Source organism: Andrographis paniculata, unplaced genomic scaffold, assembly GCF_009805555.1.
Source record: "Andrographis paniculata isolate CXL003 unplaced genomic scaffold, ASM980555v1 Contig82END, whole genome shotgun sequence".
Lineage (NCBI taxonomy): Eukaryota > Viridiplantae > Streptophyta > Magnoliopsida > Lamiales > Acanthaceae > Andrographis > Andrographis paniculata.
Genome location: NW_026137620.1, coordinates 1,075,955 through 1,101,531, shown reverse-complemented (window position 1 = coordinate 1,101,531; position 25,577 = coordinate 1,075,955). Strand labels below are relative to the sequence as shown.

Genomic DNA, 25,577 nt, shown 5'->3' with positions numbered 1-25,577 from the left:
GTCTCACTTATACTGTTTACTTTAGGTTAGGGACGGAGTTTAGGTATTGGATATTAGTAAATAATTAAAAATTGTATTAATAAAAATAATTATATTTTAATAAAAATAATTATAAATTAAAATTAAGATGATTAAATAATTTAATTAAAATTTAAAAAAATTATTAATTATGAATTATAAAATATGATTAAAATATATAATTATATTTTAAAAAAATGACAAATTATGTCGGACTAACAAAAGAAATAGACAAATTAAGTGGAATATGGGTGTGTTCATTTGGGATAAATCCCCAAAATTTTACTATTCATTTATTTTTTTTCTTCTAAAAATATCAAATTAAACACTTATTTTTTATTTTTTATATTATACTAATATTTAATTTTACATTCAAAACATCAATTCAATACCTATTTCTATCACATCTTACAACTATTAGAATTCAAATTTTTTACTATTCAAATCTCATCTCAAAATTCAAATTTCAAACAAACACACCCATAGAATATTTATTGCTGACGTGGGATTTCCCGAGTGGGAAGAAACCCAGTGAGGTGGTCTAAGTGCAAAAAATGTTAACATTTTTTTTTTTTCCAATTGTTTAATTTCAACCAACTCGTATTAAAAGAGGTGAATCGTTTATTTTTATAAGTATGATGTATGAATATATTTATTATGTTAAAATATTAATAATAATATTTATTATATGTTATCAGTTTTTATATTATATTTTTATTAATATAATTTATGTATTATTTATTATTATATATAGTAGTATAAGCAATTTGCTCAGTAACACAGATCATCAATATATAATACTCTCTTCGTTTCAGATATTTTGTCCGCGTTACTGTAAACACGAGAATCTAGGAGTGGTATAATTAGTAAATAGTTAAAAATATATTAGTGAAAATAATTATCGTATAATAAAAATAATTATAGATTATGATTAAGATAATTGATTAGTATAATTAAAATTAAAAAAAATTATAAATTAAATTTTTTAAAACAAGATTAAAATTTATAATTATTTTATTTTAAAAAAAATGACAAAATAAGTGGAACAAACAAAAATGAAGAGATTAATATGAGAAGTGAGATGGGAGTAATAATAATAAATAAATAAATAAATAATCATGTGTTGCATATTGGTGCCTTCAAAATATACTCCCTCCGTCCCATGTAATATGGGTCTATTACGGTAGACACGAAAATTTAGGTAAAATATAATTAGTAAGTAATTAAGAAATGTATTAGTAAAAATAATTATTATTTATTAAAAATAATTATAGATTAAGATTAAAATAACTAAATAGTTTAATTAAAATTAAAAAAAATTAAATTTTATATTTTAAAATATGATTAAGGTGTATAATTAATTTTCCAAAAAAAAAAAGATAAATTATGTAGAACGGACGAAAATAGAAAATAGGAACAAATTATGTAGGACGGACGGAATATTTGAGTATAATATAAAAAATAATAATAAAAAAATGAGATAAATATAATAGGAGTATATTTTTATTCAAAAAATTGTAGATGTACTCGAAACTAGAATTAAAAAATAAAAAAAATGGGTTTCAAGTTCCAATACTATACAAAAAAGCTTATATTTATAATTCCGATACCTAAAAAGGAAATAAAGATTTGATTCCCTTTGCTTAATGTTTGGTTTTATTTGAATTTGTTATTTTAATATAAATAATATTTTGGTATAATATTATATAAAAAATACTCCCTTAGTCTGTTAAGTAAATACTCATTTATTTATTTTTTTATGGAGTTTGACTATATTAATATTATATTGAAATAAATATAATGATATTTGTGTAATATCTTGTAAATTGTAAAAATATTTGTAATGTTAGATATATAGGATAAATGCTAAAAACGGAAATAAATATTTTGGTACGAGACGGATTAAAATAAAAAATTAAATAATTTGTTAAAAAATGGAGGATTTTTTGGTATTATATTTGGTCTCTTTTATCATTTCAGTATAATAATTGGAGCTTATATATATTTGGTCTCCCAATCGCAAAATTTTAGCAAAAATAGTCATTTGCTACCGAAGTTGATAGTCCGTCAATAGTAAGTGATTTTTTTAAAAAAATGAAAAATAAAAAATCAACTTGGCATTGATATAGGTTAACAAATGATGTGAGACAGACAAAAAAATATAAAGAGCAAATAAATTAAGTGAGACGAAGGGAGCAGGAATGTCAATGGGCGGGTTCATGACGGGTTCTGAAGGCCCCGAGATCCGCCCTGCTAGAAAATATTAAGCTCCGAGACCCGCCCAGCCCCGCTTCCACCCGCCCCCAGGACCCGCCTCGCCCCGAACCCTCCGCCAACCCGGCAAACCCATTTTTTTAAAAAATATATAATAATAAATATTTTTTTAACAATCGAATACTAAAATAAATAGCATTAAAAACACAAAAAAAATCTAAAAACAATCAAATATTGATCCATAAAAATAAGATAAATAAATAAATAATATATTTTTATTATATAAATATACATATATTAGGTATAATAATTTTAAAAAATTATTTGAAGCAGTCGACTAATTGAATTTTATATTTAAGATTATTTAAGTAAATAAATAATATATTTTATTATATAAATGTACATATATATTAGTTATAATAATTTTAAAAAATATCTGGGTTCGAGTACGGGTCGGGTTGGAACGAATATTTAGTAAAATTCATAACCCGCCCCGAACCTGACCGAGTTTAAAATTTAAAATCCACAACCTGCCCAAAAATATATTATTTAGACCCGAACCCGTCCCATTAAAAGCAGATCCGGGGCGGATCCGGGGCTAACCCGCCCCCATTTGACATCCCTATAAGTGAGTAATAAAGAAGGTCCAGGTCATATAAAACAATTTATCTTTTTTGTTTTTAATAATTATACTATTTTTCTAATATTAAAATTATATTTAGAATATTTATTACACAAATCTCACATATTACAAATTACTAATAAGCATATAAATGTCATTATATTTTTATTTATATTACATACATAAACATAAATACTAATATTAAAAAAGTACAAATAATAAAAAAAAAACACACACACACACATTTTTCTATAAATATTAATATATCATACATATTCATTATTTTTATATTTTTTATATAATTTTTCATATTTTATATCAAAAAAATTTATCTTCAAATTATCTCACAAAACAAACAATCTTTTTATTGTTTAATAAATTTGACCACACTGCATTTTATAAATATTATTAAACTTATACTTCCTCTGTCCCAATACGTTTACTATTTTTGTCCGTTTCAAAATAGTAGTCTCATTTTCATAAATAACCGTATTATTTTTTTTATTATTATTACACAATTGACACTACTTTTTACACTAAATACACTTATAAGGGCAAAAAAGTCTTTTATCCGTACTTTTTATCCACTACTAATATAATAAATATTCTTTAAATCGTGTGTCAAATACAACCCACGCTATAGTTCTGAGACGGAGGAAATAGTATTTATTTATATCAATATTATTATATCAAATTAAAATACAAATAATAAAAAAATCATTTACACAAAGTACAATAATATGCGGTCCGAATGTATTTATTGTGAGGGAACATGGAGAATATAATTTTATAGGGAATTACAGGTTCCGAATAACATTAATTTTAATTTCAAACCAAAATCAGATAAAAATATTTCCACCATTCACTTAGTTTACATATTTCTATTTTGGGACATCTAATTACAAAGTTAATATTTCATTAAATACTCTAATTCTTTTTATAAATACTTTTACTTTACATCACATCATTACTTTTACACAAAAAAAAATAAGGGCAAAAATGTTATTACATTATTTTTAACAATTCATTATAATTAAAATATAATTATTTCTTAAATGCCGTGCCAAAAGTAAATATAAACTTTGTAAGTGAACGAAGAAAATTTTTAGTTTTGGTTTTAATTTGAATATGTTTCAATGCAATATTTACAATTAAAATAATAAAAAAAATACTATCCCATTCCTGTAGAAAGAATACTATTTATTTTTTTCACGTTAGTATTATATTAGTTTATAATAAAATGATTAAATTACTTTATTAATATTATGTAATATAAAAATAATTAGGTAGTACAATTACTAAATTAGAATATAGTATTCTTGGGATATAAAAAAATAAAAAATAATATCATTCTTATAGAACGGATGAAATATAATTTTATAAAAATAGTGATAACTATATAGTAAAAATATTTAAACAAAATTTAAAAATATTACTTTCTCCATCTTTGTAACAGATAATCAATTTGTTATGGACACAACTATATAGGTAGCGTAGATTATTAGGTTATTAACTATAAATTATGATATTATTTTTTTATATGAATAGTGTTGTTGATATTTTAAAAAATATAAATTAATATATCTGATTAAAAAAAATTAATATATATTTAAATATTTTAGTATTATATCTCAATAAAATATATAAAATATGAATATTGTAAATAATAAAATTATATATAATACACATAAATAAAAAATATATATATATTTTTAGAATTTTATACTTTCTCCGTCCCTTAACAATTTATTTATTTTTTTCATTTTGGTTCGTCCCATAACAAAGTATTAATTTTCTTTTTTAGTAATTGTATCATCTTCCCAACATTATAAATACATTTTTAATTTACAATATATTACACAAATGTCATTACTTTTATATCATACAATACTTATAGAGGTAATTTAGTGTTTTTACCTTTATTTCTACTTTATCCCAATATTACTAATATTTCAAAAATTTAGTGTAAAAAATAAATGGATATATATATGAACGGAAGGAGTAGTAAATTAATAATAATAACATTTTACTAATTAGTTAAATGTGGAAAATATTTTGATATTTTTATACGTATGTATTTTATATATAAATTAATTATATATATATAATAGATTATTTGTAATTTATAAAAACCATTGTGATTGTTTTAGGCTTATACATTTTGTTATAATTAATTTTATACATAATTATCAATAAAAATACTTCCTCAATCCTCTAACAATTTATCCATTTTTTCATTTTTGTTTGTCCCATAACAAAGTACCTGTTTTCTTTTTTAGTAATTGTACTATCTACCTAACATTACAAATATTCTTCTAATTTACAATATATTACACAAATACTATTACATTTATATCATACAATACTAATATGGTTAATTTAATCTTTTTATCTTTATTTCAACTTTATCGTAATATAATACTAATATTTCTAAAACTCTGTGTAAAAACCAAATGAATATATAAATAGGGACAGAGGAGTATTACATTAAACTACTTTTATACAAACTCAAACTCAGTAAACAAATCCAACCAAACCGACCTTTCTTTTGAAGTATATATATATATATATATATATATATTCTTTCTTACAATATATTATATCTAATCTATTATTTAAATCAAAGTGTACCTGTGTGTTATTAAATTAGTATTGGAGAATAAAATAGCTCTCAACATGTAATAATAATATATCTCTGCTTGCCTAGGTTGTCTCACTTCTTAGATTCACTTGTTTGTCCAATAATAGTTTATTAAATATTAATAATTATTATTACTTCCTCCGTCCCATGTAATATGCGTATATTATTATAGACGCAGGAATTTATGTAAAATATAATTAGTAAGTAATTAAAAAGTATATTAATAAAAATAATTATAAATTAAGATAAGTAAATAGTTTAATTAAAATTAAGAAAATTATAAAATTTAAAATTTAAAATACGATTAAAGTGCATAATTATATTTCTAAAAATAAAAATGACAAGTTATGTGGGACGGACGAAAATAAAAAATAAAGATAAATTATGTGGGACTGAGGGAGGGAGTATTATTAAAATACTTGTGTGACACAGACGAATATTCCAGAACTATTACAACTTGCTATTTATGTTAATTAATTCATTCAAAATTTAAAGTAACTTTAATACAGTACTTTAACATAGGAATAATCAAATTGCAATTTTTAATTGTTAGATACATAAATGTATCACATCACATGGATCAATTTATAAAATAATATTCCAACACTGTACTTGTCTGTGATTTTTGGAAGTTCTTTTACAATTTAAATTAATTATAGTATAATAAAGAAGTTTAATAAAATAAATACTCTCTCCGTTCCCAAGACAGACTCTTATTGGGTATTTGCACGAAAATTAAGTAACAATAGCATTTAATTAAAATGAGTATAAAATAAATATAAAAGACTAAGATGTCTTTGTTTTTTTTTAAAAAAAATTTTAAAAAGTAGATTAGATTAATAATCAGGGATAGTTTGGAAAAATATGAATAATTTTGTTATAAAGTAGAGACCACAGTTACTAAATAAGGAAACAAAGACAATTGTTTTGAGACGGACGAAAATGAAAAAATAAAACAACTCTTTTGGGACGGAGGGAGTATTACATATAATCAGAAAAAAAAAATAAAAATAAAAATTGCTATAGTGGGATGAGGATAGTTTGAAATCTGACAATAATATATACTGAAGAATTAGAGGTAGCAAAAATAATCACGGTCGAAAGTCTGGTTCGAACACGGTATAAAAAAATATTGTTTGAATCTCCAAAAATAGGTCCAAAATTTTTTGGGCTGTGCTTGACTCCACACGCTAATGAAGTTGGACCGTGTCTGACCCGGCCCCGTTATTAAAATTAATACTCCCTCCGTCCCATTGAAAGGTTGTCATTTTTCATTTTGGTTCATTCCAAAACAAGATAATCATTTCTTAATTTAGTAATTGTATTACTTACCTAACATAATAAATACCCTTCCAACTTACAATATATTACACAAATTTCATTACTTTTATATTACACTATACTAATAGGGATATTTTTGTCTTTTTTACTACAATATAATATAATATTAATATTAATAAATTTATATGAAAAAAATAAACGCCACTATTTCAACGAAACGAAGGGAGTACTTAAATTTTAATAAATTTATATATATTAAATTTTGAAATGGAGACAAATTAAAGAATGATTTGACGGTGAAGTTTTTGGTTTGCATATAACAAAATTAAATCATTTATAATTATAATTAAATTGAAAATAAATATTTAATGTTATATTTTAATAAAAATAAGCAGTAACTATGACCTTTTTAAAGGAAATGAAACTACCGTTGTAGTGAAAAAAAAAAAAAAACTGATTAGGGTTTGTTTACTCATGAAATTTGGTTTCCGATTTTACTATTTTTAATTTTTTTTTTAATCCAAAAAATCAAATAAATTACTCATTTTTGTATTTATTTTATTATATTAAAATTTAATTTTATATTTAAAATATTATATCAATACATATTTATATCATATCAAATAACTATTTCAATTCAAAATTTTACTATTTAAAATCAACACCCAAAATCAAAATCACACAGATAAACAATTTCATCCAAACAATATTTTGCCGACATTGTTCTCAATTGATATTAATATATATATATAATATATATACACAATATATATAATATATATTTTATTATTTTTAAAAAGCTAACAATTTAATACTATGGAATAAATATATATATATATATTTATAGCACTAAACAAAACAAACATTTTTCGGAATAAATGAAAATAAATAATTTTTTACTAAAACTTCAATGAAGTAAAATGCAAATAAGCATATGCTAAAATAAAATAAATTATTTCAATGTCGTCGGCGATAATTGTAGTTCATATTTAAATATATAAATAGATGGTAAAACAAAACAATCTCTATCAAATGACTTTTCTTTGTCATAAAAGTACAAATTTTGTAATAATATCAAACAAAGAATAAAGAGCATTGTGAATTTATTTTTTTTTTAAATAAATAAATATAAATATATACTATTTAATTTTTGGCGCGAAATTTAAAAAATTATAATTTTTTTAATGATAAAAGTAGTGTAATAATATTTTTGCTCTTACTTTTTGATATAAAAGTAACGATGTGACATAAATTAAGGAACTGTTTGGTTCGTGGATTTGGTGGGATTCGATGGGATTTGAAAAATCCTAATTAATCCATGTTTGGTTATAAAATTGATGATGAAATTTTAAGTGCATGAGATTTTAAAATCCTGCAAATGCAAGATTTTTCAATAACAGGGGATCCTTATTACTTTAAAATTCCATGTCATTGCATTTTATATTCATTATACCATTCCATAAAAATAAAATTATATTTCTTTTTTTTTTCTAATATTAAATGTATATATATTTACATTTAAATTATATTTTATTGGTTTTATAATATATAATATTATATTTAAGCATACTACTACAATTCATATATTTATTTATAATTATTAATGTTATTTATATTTAATTATTTTATTAATAACAATTTAAATAAATTAATAATTTAAAATATCAATTAATAATTTATATTTATTTTATTAGTGTATTAATTTTGTATTTTTAATTTAAAATATTTTTTTTATATTAAATATGAAAAAAATGTCGATAGTATAAAAAATAATTAAATTTTTGTATTTTTTAATGTATAGATTATGTATTACAATATATATTTTGTATGGATATATATATTATATTTTTTATTATTAATCGAAAATCATATTAATTTTTCTATTAGAATACTCTAAATATAGTAAAAAATAAAATTTATGGAAAAAAACAAAGAATATAAAGTTTAATTTATTACAATAAATATTACTCGTGAAGGATAGTTACATCATTTAAAATATCAAAAATCAAAATCCTTGAACCAAACAGCTCCAATCAAACACATGATAGGATTTCAAATTCTAAATACAATAAATCCTATCACATGTAAAATCCTACTGCAAAATCCCAATTCCATTAAAAAAATCTTTGAACCAAATAGCCCCCAAGAATATCTGTGAAAAAAAAAAAAATTCAATAAAATAATTAGTTTGTAATTGAACGTTCCAATTTAAAAATATATATACTTTATAGTAGACTGTATAATATTGAGTTTGTTTTTCCAATCAATTGTTTACAAGACATTCACAAACTAAAACATTAAACAAGGACACTAGTATATATAATAAATTTTATTTTTATTTTTTTTAATAAATAAATAAATGAATACTCACTCCGTTACATTTGAAAATACTACTTTATCAATTTTCTATGTCTCATTAAATAAGAAATTTCACTTTTCTACAAATTCAATTTTTATTTGGAACTTCTACTATTCCTTCCGTCTCATATAAAGGGTAACATTTGTTTTTTGTACGTAAAATTTTTAATATTATTAATATTATATTAAATTGTAGTAAAAAAGACAAAAATATTTATATTAATACCGTATAATATAAAGGTAACGTTGTTTATATAATATTATATTATAAATTGAAAAAATATTTATTATATCAGATATATAATACTATTACTAAATTAAAAAATAATGCACTGTTTTGGGATGAAAAAAAAAAAAAATTATAAAACTCTTCTTATTTGATGGAGGGAGTACTAATTTTTAATCTCCATGCTCAAACAAACCACATAATTTTACTGGTTGAAAAAAGTGTGTGGATTTAAGATCTCTCTCCTTTTTTTTTTTTCTTTTGTTTTTTGGTCGTGGTAAAAGATATATGTTTTATAATTTATTTATTTTAAATATATTTAATAAATAAAAATTAAATTAGTTAAATATTTGTTGACTGAGAAAGGAATAGAAATAAAGAAATTTTGAATATAAATATTAAATATTTAATTAAATTAATTTATATTTTTTTTCAGTGTATTTTAAGATTGAAAATTTTACCAAAAATAAAATATGAGTCATTTGTGGCAAACTTAATGGATATAAAATTATAAATAAATAAAGTATTATCCTAAATAAATTATATATAAATCTAACCTAAAACAAAAAATAATACTAATTGTTATAATATAAATTTGATGGACAAATAATGAATAAATGATAAATAATCCTTAATCAACACTCTAACCATCTTAGTTTATTTGTGAGCCAGAGATTATATGTTTAATTCAGATGTGGAGTCTTTATTATTACTCTATTCGTTGTTGATAAAATGTGCATATTTATACGTATAGAAATATATTAATAAAAATAATTATAAATTAAAATTAATATAATTTATTAATAATGTACAATTAATTTTCAAAGACTAAAAAAACTAAATTATATAAGACGAATTAAAATAAAAATATTAAATACTCCCTCCGTCCCACATACCATGTCACTTTCCTTTTTTGGAAAATGATTATACACTTTAATTTCATTTTAAACATTTTATTATTATTATTATTATTTTTTTAATTTTAATTAAACTAATTAGTTATCTTAATCTTAATTTATAATTATTTATATTATCGAATAATTATTTTCACTAATACATTATTAATTATTTACTAATTACACTCTTTATAGAATACCGTGTCTACAGTATAGCACCAGACGTAATTAATGAAGTGATAGTGACCACCACCACCACGATCACCAGACATCTTACCTTCACATTGAATGTGTCACTCAGAAAAAAAAAAAAAAAAAAAGACCTCTCTCTCTCTATCTCTAAACAATTACAGTATACGACAACTTACATGCCAATTGTTACGAATGTGTTTTTTTAATTTAATTTAATTTTTCTACTATTTAAAATTTGTTTTTTTTTTTGTTTTTATTAGTAAAACATCTCATTAAATATTATTTTGAATATCAAATTCAAATCAATTTTTTCTCCAAATTCAACCAAAACACACAAACCCATACGAAAATATGTGCATATATATATATATACACATATACGAGCAAACAAGGCGAGCGTTCATGGATCTCAAGTAAGCATCGTAATAATAGGGGAGGATACGGCTGAATTTGAAAAATCAACACCATGGTGATTCTTTAAATCAGCACACGCAAAATATAGAAATAACACATGTCTTTATTATATACAACATGTGTTGTTAGTTCATAATTATAATGTATGTTGTATGAAAATATGTCGTGTGCTAAAATAAAGTATTGTATATATTGTATGAAATTATATAACATAGTGTTATGTCATGTGTTGTATTTGTATTATATTAAAATATATTGTGTATTGTTTATGATGGCACACGGTGTGCTATTAAGCACAAAGCATTGTAGCCGCCGCCCATAATAACATGTATAAAAAATATCATAATCATAATCTTATTTATGTACCTAAGTAGGTTTAGAAAGAAGCATCATAGTGTGTACTTGTGCAAATATAGATGCATACCCATAAGGGATTTTTAGCGAGATTGGAATGAGCAACTGCTCGCCCCCAATTTAAGAGGTTTTATATTAAATAATTTAATTTATTATTATTAAATATATTGATTTTATTTTTTTAAAAAAATAAAAAATATCTATTTTTTCATAATTAATTAATTCAGTTTTTAATTATAAAATTAAAATTTAAATCAGATATTTTCTTAATCTTTGTATAAAAAATTGCAAATCAAATCATTCGCCCACCCACCCATCCACTCGAACCAAATTTGTCTTCATAAAAAGAAATAAATTGACATCATCTTACATAGATAAGCAGGGGTGAGCATTCGGATTTTCGGTTCGGATTTTGTCAAATTCAAACCGATCCGAAAATCCGAAATTTTTGAAAAAACTAATCCGAACCGAACCGAACCAAACCAAAATAATCGAAATCCGAAATTTGAAAATCCGTAATCCGAACTAAACCGAAAAATCCGAAATTCTAAATATTTTTATTATTATTTTTTAAAATTTTAAATTCTTTTATATTTTATTATTATTTTATAATATTAAATATATAATATATAAAAATTAAATATATTAAAATATAATTAATAAATTTGAGTTTTTTATATTAAAATATAATATTTTCTAATAAAATATTAAATATATATAATAAAAAAATATATTAAAATATTATATTTCAGATTTCGGATTGGTTCAAATTTTAAGTATACCGATCCGATCCAATCCGAAAATTCGAAATTTGTTAAAAATTCAATCCGATCCAATCCGAAAAATCTCAACCAAAATTTTAAATTTCGGTTTGATTCGGATTGAATTTTCGAATTTCGGATATTTTGCTCACCCCTAGACCTAGGCAATTAGATTTGAAATAAAATCAAATGACGAGTCAAGAATATGCTAGCTAGCATGACATACCAATAATTCCCGATAAGCTGCAAAGAATTGGAGATATCTTGCTCTCGGACCCCCTAAAGCTTCTTGCCAAGTATCTATTAGAATCAATATCTTCCCCTCTTACGTGAAGATCAGGCTGTAACAAAGAATTTTTCATTTTTGGTGTGAAATGTCGCAGGGACCAGCAGTTTGAGAAAAAAGATTTTGTCACAGGAACCACTTTACCTTCTTTTTTTAATCATTTTTTCACCATGTCAAGAGGAAGCTCTTTCTCAGCAACATACATATGGACAATGTCGCAAAAATTCTTCTCAATAGTCTCTAATAGCTACAAAATGAACCCATACCAGCTTTGTTACCCCCCACACAAAAAAGCAGTATGTAACATTGAAGGTTTGGTAAGATTGCCAACAAAATCATGATCAAGTTTAAACACAAAAATTAACAAAAGAAATTCATAAAGTATGATCACATGAAAAAAAATTGATTGGTTCAGATATCATTTCATAGATGAGTCCAAATGCCGAGAGGATCAAAATACTAACCTTGACTCCTCCGTCGGAACCCAATTCCAATACCTTCCGTCATCAATGCCGGTTATTGCCATTGCCTTTGCAGATATACACATGCAAACTCTCCCAGGGAGAAACACTTTAAGAAAATCGAACCATTCACTCATCATCTCCAAATCTGGAAGTGGAACAATAATACAACACCAATATTAGCACTTGCATAAAAACTCTATTTAGAAACGAAAAATATATAAAATCCCAATCTTACATCCAATGATTTGTTACACACACGTAGAGCATATGAATGCGGGCTTGGTACAAAAAAGAGATCCTCAAATTACCGTGTTTATACTACAACATATTTTTTTCTAAAGCAAAATATACACATAAAAAGTAAATCAGTCCATTGTATATTACTATACCAACAACCAAGGGAAAGAGAAACTTTATGCTAATACATTTCTACATTTGCCAATATATAATGCTTATGATATAAGAGACATCAAGATTGCCAAGTACCCTCATATCCTATAAAACATAATCTATGATTAAATTTTTGTTCCCTGCACAAATGAGCTGTGCATTTACTTCAAAGCAGAGATCACGCCATTAAAGACATCTCTCAACTACCCTTGCCATAACTTAGGGGCCATTTAAGCAGGAGCCAAAAGGAGAAGCAATTTTATTTTGTGATTGGATGAATTCGTTTGATGTAATAAAGTTGAAAGTGCTTTTAAACGGTTAAAAAGTGATTCTTGATTATTTAAGAAGTTACCCTGACTTTGTTCTTTCTATTGTTTTTCCCAGCACGATTTTCCAAAAAAATTAATACACTAAACACATTCATTATTTTTATATTTCCTACACAATTCTCTATACTTCACATAAAAAAATTTCATTTTCGAACAATTTCACAAAACAAACACACCACCCCCTGTACTTCTAAAAAAGCACTACAAAGTGTTTATTTTCAAAGAACAAAAAGCCAAAAGCTCTTACTAAAAGTCAATCCAAACGGGCCTTACACAAATTTCAATCTACATTTCTTTTCTTTCTTTTGAATCTGCAACAGAAATGAAGTGTGCAAGATTTTAATGTTTATTTTTTTCCTCTTTCGTGCATAGGGAATGTAAGGATAATAAATCATAAGAAATACAGGTTTTATAATTGCAGTGATAGTAAATTATTGAAGCATGAAATCTCTTCGACAATTGAATAAAATTGGATTACCTCATCCGGATTAACCTTCAAGAAAACGAAGTCCATTTCAAAATTTCTTAAAAACAAACACCACTTTCCCCCAAACAACTAACAACCAAAATTTGTAAAACATTACAGTCATACCTTGGATTCCATGCAGGATCACCCCAATTACACGGTCTGCATTAGTGAGTTTAAGGCCTAATCCAAAAACTTCGGAATCTCAAAGAAAAATTATGCCTCCACTGCTCTCTTGAAAGTCCTACAAGCTGCAAACAAGTGATGACAATGATATCTTATGTGTGAATTTTTTTTCACATTATATGCACGAAAATGAATTTAGGTTTTTAGATGTATGCTGCTCATAATTCCGGCCACATACATTTTTGTCGAGTTAAGGGAATATGACTCGGCGTGGCCTGCTAACAGTCTATGGTCGAACTTATGATTTATCTCAGAGATGAGTTAGGAGACAATGGAGACTGCTACTTCCATGTCTAACTTGCATTGATTAATGAAAGTGGCGGCCTTTCTATCAATCTAAAATATATGTTAACAACAAATAAACATAGTGCAAAAATTGTCATCCTTACCAACAACAGGTGTAAGCCTAAACAACTAAAGAATATCAAATGGTTATATCATCACAAATGTTAGTTAACCAAGCTGAAAACTGTTGTTAATGTCCAAAAAATATTTGTTGGTCCACCTTCAATGGATGTCAACAAGCCATCCACAAAATACGACTTGAATTGACAGAGAAATCAAGTGTGTTAATCGCCATGAACCTCGTTAATATTTCAATAGGCAGCATTTAATCAAAGAAAAGCATTAATCATATCACATCCTCTAATCGACGCCATATCACTTTTGCAAAAGCAACACTAATCTACATTATTCTAATAACCAAAGCGCAAAGTTACATACTTTTGAGGCACAATGTCGCAAGAAAGAAATAGCCGGCGAGCAGCAGCAGCAGCAGCTTTTCAGGCAGCGGCGGCGGCTGCAACCCCAATATCAAAAAGCAGGCAACAAACTAAAAACAAAAAAATTACACACGTAGTAACAAAAACGTATAAGACAAACAAAAGAAAAATAATCCAAAACACACTTTGAGAAATACAAGCATTCGTACGTACCTTGGAATTCGAATCGACAAATTTGACAAATATCCTTGCATTGCATTATCACTATCATGTAGTTGGAACACCAAATCAGGACTCGCCCCTTTAACCATGTTAACAAATTAAGAAAACAAACAAAGAAACAAATTGCGGATATAATATGGTTTCAACTTGAGTGCAATGCAATGATGGTGGGTGATAAATAATTAATGTAGGGACAGAGAAGACAAGTATGGGTGGTTTATTCTCTTTTGCTCGACATTTATTTTTATATGATATTTAAAGTAGAAAGATTCGAACATGAATTTGTTATTTACCGGAAGATAGGTGCCTTGAAAAACAACCATTCCCTTCAGAGGGGTGGGGGTGACTGACTGTGGAGCATTTAATGGACGGACGGACGGATGGCTCTCCTGAAAGGCAAAGGCAGGATCAACAGTGGCACCGGACTGTTGCCGCCACCTCGATCATGTAGCCAATTAACCGATTTCTCTTCCCCAGCCACGCCACGCCACGATTATCCCATCCAGGTTAGGTTGGTGAATTGCTGCAGAGGTGAGGTGAGGTGATCTGATCTCATCTGCTTACTATATATAGTTATAGTTGTATCCTTTGCAGCAACACTTACACAACAAGCAGCAGCTAAAATTGGTGACACCAATGACATCAGAAGAGAAATAAATTTTAATGTGACAATCACCGGCAGCAAAGCAGCAGCTGCATCTATATCTAAACACAAACAAAAGAATCAAGTGAGATTGGTTTGGTTTGGTTTGAAAGTCGAAGCAATTGATGCTCTCTCACCGTTTGCTTGCTTATTTCGTAAATTTTTTAAGTTAATATTAGCCAGCAATCAAATCCTTTACAGACCGAAATTTATTATTAATCACTTGAACAAGAATAACACTATACTATACTATACTATACTATACTTGCTTGCTTAAGGCACTAACTATGACTACTCCAACTCCAACTCCAAGCATATATAAGAAGAAAAAACATAAATAAATATACAAGGTAGGTAGGTAAGTACAAGAGAGCAATTACCCATTTATGAACATATGAATGAAACCACCAAGTGAATAATCAAAACCAATTAGACTGAATGTTGAACGAATCCACCAAGAAATTCTACCCACTTTAGATGGATGAGCATATATATATATATAAATCCATATTAATTACAACAAAAGTTCAACGCCTTCCTAACTAAATAAACATGTGGAGTATAATATTAATACAACAAGAATGATCCATCCATCTGATACAGACATTCACTGGAACACTTACCTTACATACCACCCAATAAATCATAAGATGAAGAAAATAATCACCAACAGAAGCAAGCAAGCTCATTAAAAAACAATAGACACCAAAACCAACACTCGATTTCACAGTGCTATTGATTAGATCCGACTAAACAACTGAAAAATCAAACAAAAGTACTCCTCATTACCATCCCATCCCATATTCCCATTCCATCACCAAACCAAACCAAACGCCGCGGAATCCAAAACTAAAAACAAAAGAAGCATCATCAGACAGACACCAGCCCAGCCCAGCCCAGCCAAAAATAAACTTACGAGAGCGAGAGAGATAATATATACAAACAAAACAAAACAAAACAAAACAAAATATTCCCGTCCTCCTGCGGCACAGTAGATAATAATAATAGATGGTGTCGGAGCAAGAACCAGAGGAGGATTACACAAGCTTCTTTTCTTTTCTTTTCTTGTGATAGCCTCCGCCGAATCAGTGTCCAACACTTTCTGTGTTGAGCTTCGGTGGCTGGTTCAACTTCAAGAGATCGATCGGTGGCTGGTTCAACTTCAAGAGATCGATCGGTGGCGAGAACACGCCTTCCTGCGTTTATCGATTGAGACATAAATTGAAGATACTAGTAAATAGAATAAAATCGAAAATATCAACATAATTATCAAAACATGCATCTAAATCAATTTTTTTTTTTTTTTTAAAAAAATAAATTCTAGATAAAAATATTTTTTAATTTGTTAGAAAAATTTATGTAAAACAATAAAAAAAAATAAAAATTGTAATATATCTATCTTAAATTACTGATTTATATTTTATTTTTTATTTGTTGTTGCTGCTGCGTTGTTGATGTACTAAATTAACTTACAATATATTTTTTAATAATATATAATCTAATTTATTTTAAAAAAAACCCCTCGAAGTAAAATAAATAAATAAAATTGAAAGCACGAATATTTTAAACAAACAATTGGAATGGGAATGGCGGTTGATGTTTGAATAGATGGAATTAATCACAAATAAGTGAGTGAAAGAGAGACTATAGGTTCAAAATATATCATAGAGAATCACCACCACCGACTCATGATTTTTACAGGCTCAGGCTCAGGCTCAGCTTGTCCACGTGTAAGTTTTCTTCAATTCCCCTAATTAATCTTCATTTTATTTTTATAGTTTAAACAGGAGATGAGGAGCGCAGTTATATTTGAACAGAACTGATCAAAACCCTCTCCAAGAAGAGAAGATGAGATACATATTACTGCACATTCACAAAATCATCGAGAATCGGTTCAGTACCCACTCATGAATTTACTGTTGAGTTCTTCGTCAACGCGCAAGTTGGATCTCTTCCCATAACTAATGTATCAATCTCCATTCATTTCTAATCTTGTGCAATTAATTAGTTATACTTGTTCTTGGAGTATGCTTGATTAATAATTTTGATTGCTAGCTAAATGTTCATCTGCTTCTTGATGCATGTGTTGAGAGACCCTAAAAAAGTTTGGAAATTAAATTCTTTTGACTATCCTGATCGATCTTACAAGTACACGTACGTACCGATCCAAACATGCATTGTCTAATTTGATTTCTCTTTCGTTGGAATTATATATATATATATATATAATCGATGAACTTGTTAGTTTTTACTAGGCATTGTATTGTATTTGTATATACGTAGCAGGTACTTTTGTGATCAACAAATTTAATTAGAAGAGAACAAACTGGACTGGACTACACTTAGACTAGACTTCAAGATGACTTCTGCTTCTTTCATCCACACTAAGTTGTTCACTCAATCAACTCTTTTGCGAATTCACCGGTTAGGGGTTTGGAATTTTGAATAATAGCATACTTAAATATTTGCTTGCATATATAAAAAAGGTTGTTGATGGATTTTAATTTTATAAATTAAGTTTCGTGTTGGTTGTTGAAAACTAATCTTGATCGAAACATCTGTTTGTTTCCTTGTTTTGGACTTTATTATATCGCAGACATTTTCTTTTTGCAGTGGCGACGACACGGAATTGCCAACGATTTCGACTTTTTTCTGTCCCCTGCCAAGAGTCCGTGTCACCACGTACATTGCAGCAGCGGATGTGTCTAAGATAAAGGAGGAGGAGGGGAAGAAGTACGATGTTCTTGTGCAAATTAGGGCGCCATCCAAGTCAGATTATCCTCAACATCCAATGTCGATCGCAGCGCGCTGCAAGGGATGCTGGGCATAATCCGACTTGGATGGCACCCTAATCTGCACAAGAAAATCATACTTCTCCTCCTCCTCCTCCTTCTGTATCTTAGACACATCCACTGCAATGTACGTGGTGACACGGACTCTTGGCAGGGGACAGAAAAAAGTCGAAATCGTTGCCAATTCTGGGTCGTCGCCGCCGCGAAAGGCAAATGTCTGTGATATAATAAAGTCCAAAACAACGAAACAAATAGATGTTTCGATCAAGATTGGTTTTCAACAAACAACACAACCAACACTCGATCAATCGATCGAAACTTTATAAAATTAAAATCCATGAACAACCTCTTTTATATATGCAAATATTTAAGTTTACTATTATTCAAAATCATAAACCCCTAATTGGTAAATTCGCAAAAGAGGTGATTCAATGAACAACCTCTTTTTCTTTTTTTATTCTTTTACATTGATTATTAATTTTGTACTTAAAACTTTTTAGATCATCTAACATAAATTTATTTCATCTCCTGCCAATGACAAGATTAAAAATATGGCACGAATATCAATATTTTTTTCCCATTAAAATATACTTTTCTTCTATTTTTTAAAAAAAATTAGATGAATTAATTTTTTGTACTAGGTAGAAAAAATTGTCTCAAAAATTTATAAATAACTTATTTTAAGTTAGAATATTTTAATTTTTTAACTTTTTGTAATAAATATTTTTTTTTTTACTTTTTTACTTTTATAAAAAATACTTTATATTATTTATTATTTTTTTAAAAAAAATGGCTATTGATTATATAGCTAGTTACAAAATACCATAACTTACATGCCAATTGTCAATCACAAACTTTGTTATTTTTTCACAATCTTCTCAAATTTTATATTTTTTACTCTCATAAAATATTTTATCAAATATTATTTTAATATCAAATTCAAATTAAAATTATTTAAATCAAATCAAAAGAAACACATAAAAACTAAGCATAGTAGTATTATATATAAATATATCATAATCATATATGTAATAACATTAGTTGGTTACGGTTTCATACCTAAGCGCCCTTTGTCGATGCCCTGCAAGAAAGAATCCGTACAACATAAGGAGAACAATTAGATTGTCTGCATTGCACAAAAAATGGCTCGGAAAGAAGAAATGTTAAATGATCGTCGCACTTAAAAGATTAAAAGCTTAAAGAGATTGGCATTATTAATGACGCCCCCGACTCTGATCCCATATTAAATGAGATGTGCATCATTAATTATTATATAGTCAGCTGACGCTTAACCTTGATTCCAAGGCTTTTCGGCTGTCGCTGTAGTATTGATTCGGGTGGTTGATTCCTGCGTCGCAGGATGTACCATGAACAGCTTCAAATGTCAAGGTGCATGCTAGCTACAATAGGATAAAAAAAATAATCCGTTGTCGTAAATGAGGGTAAAAAGTGTAGGTAAGAAGAGAGATTTGTTTGTACACTTAACCTGATAGTGTTTGTTTCGAACTTTATCCATCACATTTTCGACTGCACGATTGCCTACTCCCATCATGCAAAGTGCGGCCCTCAAATTCTCCTCACTGCTCAATCAACATTTACATTTGTCGCCGAAGAATTAGAAGGGCGAAAATATCAAGCAAAGATTGAAAATGTCATGATCTAGTGCTTGTAACTGTTTAGGTGTGTTACAGACACTTTTCAAAGCTTTAACACTATTTATCGACAACAATTTTTTTAACAAACACATCGAAAAATTTTAAACCTCAAAAAGTCTACGCAAACAGAGAGAATTTGATGTTCGATGAAACTGCTGTCTACTATAATTTATCTAAACCAAATTACTGCATCTTTTTTGTAAAGCATTATTGGAACAGGTTTTGTCAATGCTCACACACTACAACATACAGTTAAAAAAGTTGTGAATATGGAATTGAAATATACATATATACATACAGATATATATATATATTATATATGTAATTGAATGATTTTCCAAGATATCCTCTTATGAAAATAGGACTGTTAATATTACCTGAAATGACGATAAGGGCAGCCGTGATGATCTCCAACTCCAGGTGTTGAAGATATTATTTTTTGGCATGAATAGGGTGTGTAGTCCTGAAACATAACAAAAAAAACATGTAGAACATATTGTATATTAGCCTAAATTCGGAGAAAAGTAAAAATCGCTTATTTTGAACCATTAATCATTTTCAAAGAGATATATATTGTGTTTGATTTGCTGCTTTACATCACATGTATCTACAAAATTCAGTATAAGTGAATCATTATTTCAACAAAGCGTGATCCATGAACTCCAAGCAATAATTTAGTAAATGAGATAGAATTACCGTTCTCTTCCCTTCTTTGCCATAGTTATGCCGTATACTGTATGCATATTCCTTGTCGAATTTTTCAGCACCAACCTACGCCAGTCGTAGAAAAACCATGTGTTTCAAAATAATAATAATAACAAAGAGTTGAAGCATGACAAGCACCAATAAAATCGGTTTTCCTTGTGTCTTTTGTCCACAACTTTAAATGAGATTACAGTATCTAAAGATGTGACATGGTGAAAATAAAAGAATTTAACAATACAAACTGGCAAAATACTAAGAGCAATAAAAGACACTCATCAGTAAATTTGATAGTGAAACTACACGAAAACGTCATTGAGATTTTTGGGATCAACATTATATTATCAAATGCAATCATCATATAATGAAGCAGAAAACGTAAAATAAGAGCATTGTGATAACCTTTCGGGAGAATTCTGCTTTCCAGAATGCAAGGGCATCGTCCAGATTTAGTCCAACACCCTGTTAATGGAGTTAAAACTAAATTTCAGCACCATGAGAGAATATACGAGCTTGTTCTTGATAGTATTCATAATTTCTAAACAGCCGAATCACCATATCTTCTAGAAGCTTAACTGAAAATATTTTCTTGTTGCTACAATAACAGTAAAAGAAAAATATTTTCCATGCTTACAAATTCAATATAAAGAAGCAAGATTATATTACTAGTGTACAAAAGTGTGCAACCTATACAACAATATCATGAAATTGCATTTTAAGTTTGTGTTGTTTTGATTAAGAATTTCAGCAAGATGATACAAGAAAATTGGTTTTCGATACATAAACTAGCATACTTGTGAAGCTATTGAGCATTTAGTAAAAAAATGAATTATATACTCCATATTTTAGCTCGAATGTTGTTAAGCAGCTATTAGTACTTTTAAGAGGCAGTTCCTGAAGCAATTTCGATCTGCACATATTTTACTCTTAACCTAAAAATTACCAAGCTAGCGGCTACTATAGTGGTATTGAAATGCCAAATAAGAAAATCATGTTAAAATTAGAAGTAAACAACCTTGAGAAACAAACCGAGTTGCATACGCCCTCCATGCTTAAGGTGATGATCCTCTCTAAGCTGCACATGGTAGTACATAAGGTAGCTCATTTCGAAGCTTTATTAGGCCAGTAATGCTCCTATTATTATAGTTTGGGGGGATCAGCTCGTTACCTTTTCAAACAAATGACGCATGCAGAGAGGAAAGGAACTCTTGGCCAATTGATCAATGTCCTTCAAGGATACCGTTGTGGAGTCTTTTGGCTGAAACGGCACTTCATGAGTTAGTTGATCGACCAATTTGAATTTTTAAGTATAAATATGCATTATTTTAGATAGTCCTTTGAAATTACCTGGCTATAGTCTGGGCCGAAATAACTTGTTGATAGGGCCTCAACAATCTAAGTGAATCAAATATCAGATGCAATGATAGTTGAATATGAATAGCAGAAAATTCATTTTAATACTTACAGGAGTCAGCCGGTCCTTTTCCTGCTCTCTGATCATGGATGTCCATTTTCTGGCAGTAAATAATGTAGGTATTGATATTTAGAGCATCAAAATACTAAGCTCTTAAGAATTATGGCAAACTAAAAAGAATATTCGGGCTAACTATGCACAAAGAATTAAATTGACATGTCTATGAGGTATTATATTAACCTAAAAAGTCTTTTAGGAATCTTTCTAAATACAACAATGGTTTTTTTACCTTGAATATTAGCATCAGAAGAAGTTTTAAGTGATTTTGGATGCTAAAAACAATTTAACTGAAGATTTCAATAAGTTCCAAAAGGGGTTTTTTTTTTTTTTTTTTAATGCACAGTTGCACACAATGATCAATGACATTATGCTGTAAAATAAGAGAAATTTGACAAAGTAATTGCTGGGGAAAATCTGTAGAAACTTTGATGGTGATCAATAACCAACCAAATATCTTTATATTAACCAGTGAAAATAATAGTATATATTGCAGAAGTTCTAACAATTCCTGTCCTAAATAATAATAAGAAGGTTCGATGAGACAAATTCACAAATTAGAGTTCAAGAAAGAAGAAAAACCTGTTTGTCAATACAAGTGCCTTTGAAAGATAGCTTCGGTATTGTGTGACAAGGAGGGAAACAACCTAAAATGACAAATTGAACTTCAATAAATGAGGGGAAAAAAAGGTTTCTTTGTTTAAGGTTTGTTGAGTAGCATGTTCACCTGGTTCATTGCAACATATGCAAACCCCTTCAGGATAAATACACGGCGACTTCCTACTAGATCCGGAACTTGTTCAAATGGCACCTTCATTTATAAAACAGCACGAAAAAAAAAATCAACAAGGCTAAATCAGCCAGAACTGTGTTATGTGTTTCTTTACAGTTGAGTTACAAATTCCATAAATATTTTTTCTTTCTAGAAAAGGCTGATCTTAAACACCTAGAAAATGTCTAAGCATGTGTTGATCGAGTGAGTGAATGTACAGGATTGCATATTTGCCCTGGAATTGTTTATTTGTTGAAGAATAATTCTAAAGCTAAACAGGTAAGCACAAACCTTGTAGTATGCTGTATCAGCTGCAATCAAGAATACAGAAACTGTCAGTAAAGCCAAAGAACTAAAATGATTTAAAATGTTATTAAGCATTCGGAAAAGACATACAACTGGGAGATTGACCGGTGGAGCGTAGTACTTGGTTTAGTTTGTCTTTGACACTCTGAAATCAAAGCACGAAAGACTTACTAAATGAGACGAAAAATAGCCCATATATATGTATATATATAGATTAAAGTGAATCAGTGTGTATGGCTAAAATAGTGTCTGGTAAGATACATCAACATTGGACATAAACAGGATATATTTAAAATGCATTACCTCGTATTCTACGTTGTTAACAACTTTATACGGAAGTTCAAACTCCGCCAATAATGCTCTCTAATACACCGATTAATGCCATAAGCCAGCAAATCAAATAGTTCAAACATAACTATATTAAAAAACATGGCTACTCAATATGGATAGCAAAATCAACCTGAGCATCAACAGTTTCGATTAGAAAACGATAGCGAAAAAGTGTAGTTTCCATGGAGAGAAACCATCTCCTCAACTCCTCCCTATCATATATTAGAGACTATGAGAAAGCTTCGAAAACATTGTGATTCGAGAGGTTCAACGAATCAAAAGATGATATTTAAGGCCAATTAAAGATGGAACTTTACTCTCTGCAGTAGACGAGCCGCAAAACAAAATGAGAAATTATGTCTTTGTTCGTAACCTCAGAAGCTTCTGAATGGCTCATGTGAGCATCCAATGAATGGCTCATGTGAGCATCCCACAATTCTTTTACCTGTATCCATTATCTCGAATCAAACACAATGATGACAAAAATTACAATCGAAAAAAGCTTAAATAGATTAATTGTACCAAAATTTTCATCTCATTAGGTTTCTTCCCACGTGACAGTCCATCTGAAATCCCTTTTAGAACTGCATCGAACAACCAAATTCCTCATTGACATATAATCATATTTCCTCAGTTTTCTTGAACACAAACTCGGCCGAAATATATATTCCAATTTTTTATAATTTTTTGTAATATTTGTAGTTTAATTAATTATATAAATTCCTAGAATACTTTCCTAGCAATGAATGAGAAGAACAGCATAGGTTTACACTAAATTCAACTTCAAATCTTTAACCACATGCTATTAATCAAATTTCACAATTTATACATCGTTCACTTTCATTCGAATCAAGAACAAAAACTAATTCAATCGAACTATCTAAACAACTCTTCATCAACAATAAATCTCAAACTGGAACGCGAAATCGTTTTCCATAAAATCTCAAATCGACAAGGGATTCAAGCAAGGAAAGAGACACACCTCGAAGGCGTTGAACTGCGTAAATCTCGAAATCTTCGAGACGCACTTCAAGCTCCGGCGCCGAGCGGTAGATCGGGATAGTGGACGCCTTATTATCGACGGACGAAAGCGAAGATCTCCGGCAGGATCCGTAGGCTTCCATTTGCAAGACTAACGAGTGCTGGAATTCAATCTGAATCTGTACCCACAAAACTTCAAACGATGATGGATCGGCAACCTATAGTTCGAATCAGTCGAGCATTTCTCCTTGGTTTTGGCTTCCCCTCACTCATTCACTGTGCTTCCGGTGTTCGACGCCTTGTCCTGATTTAAACAAAACCTATCGCCTTGACGACGCAGGCAAGGAAAATGGCGGGAAAAACTCCCTCCAGAACTAGACCGAGTTTTTCCGGTTTGTTTTCGGTTTAATATTCTTGAACCCGTGAACTAGACTTGCCCATTCGGTTTCGCACCGTCGGTTCGAACCGCCGGTTCGACGGTTTATGAACCGGCGGTTACGGTTCGAACCGAAATCGGACACAAACCGAACCGAAACCGTCGTTTAGACGGTTCGATTTCGGTTTGGGATTTTCTCAAACTGCAAACCGCCGGCAGTTTGGTTTTTTTTTTTTTTAATCTCTCACCATGGCAGGGGCAGGCAGGCGCACAGAAAAGAAAGAAGAAGAAGGAGGAGAAGGACCGAGGTTGGAAGAAAAAAAGGAAAAAAATGGGAGGAACTGAGGAAGAAGGAAGAAAGAGGGAGAACCTGTGTGCGGGGCTTAGGCGTGGCTGGGGCGAAGGAAGAGGAGAACCTTTGTGCGAGGACGGCTGTGGCGTCCGTGGAGTGTGGATGTGATGTCTACATTAGGGTTAAAGTATGTATTTTATAATAATATTATTATA

The 25,577-nt window shown here is 28.5% G+C and overlaps 1 protein-coding gene across 1 annotated transcript; it reads right to left on the bottom strand.

Annotated features, from left to right (window-relative positions):
* Positions 1-11,532: 11,532 nt before the first annotated feature.
* On the bottom strand, positions 11,533-25,530 carry LOC127241537 (probable DNA primase large subunit). The gene is made up of 26 exons (XM_051260654.1): positions 24,696-25,530; positions 24,236-24,297; positions 24,031-24,158; positions 23,844-23,925; positions 23,687-23,746; positions 23,474-23,528; positions 23,369-23,388; positions 23,033-23,116; positions 22,888-22,952; positions 22,300-22,348; positions 22,182-22,229; positions 22,003-22,092; positions 21,850-21,909; positions 21,237-21,296; positions 20,829-20,903; positions 20,510-20,595; positions 19,964-20,057; positions 19,771-19,877; positions 19,537-19,558; positions 15,336-16,881; positions 15,034-15,121; positions 14,822-14,930; positions 14,039-14,163; positions 12,728-12,872; positions 12,408-12,510; positions 11,533-12,318 (listed from the first exon to the last, which is right to left on the bottom strand). The coding sequence occupies exons 1-19, from the start codon at positions 24,835-24,837 to the stop codon at positions 19,537-19,539; spliced, it is 1,389 nt and encodes a 462-aa protein (XP_051116611.1). The 5' UTR covers positions 24,838-25,530; the 3' UTR covers positions 11,533-12,318; positions 12,408-12,510; positions 12,728-12,872; positions 14,039-14,163; positions 14,822-14,930; positions 15,034-15,121; positions 15,336-16,881.
* Positions 25,531-25,577: the final 47 nt, after the last annotated feature.

Coding starts and splice junctions, on each gene's coding strand:
- LOC127241537 (XM_051260654.1), bottom strand. CDS start 24,837: ATGGAAGCCTACGGATCCTGCCGGAGATCTTCGCTTTCGTCCGTCGAT. Junction 22,093..22,181: donor TCGGCCCAGACTATAGCCAG/GTAATTTCAAAG, acceptor GTGCCGTTTCAG/CCAAAAGACTCCACAACGGT. Junction 20,058..20,509: donor TGCCCTTATCGTCATTTCAG/GTAATATTAACA, acceptor TTGATTGAGCAG/TGAGGAGAATTTGAGGGCCG.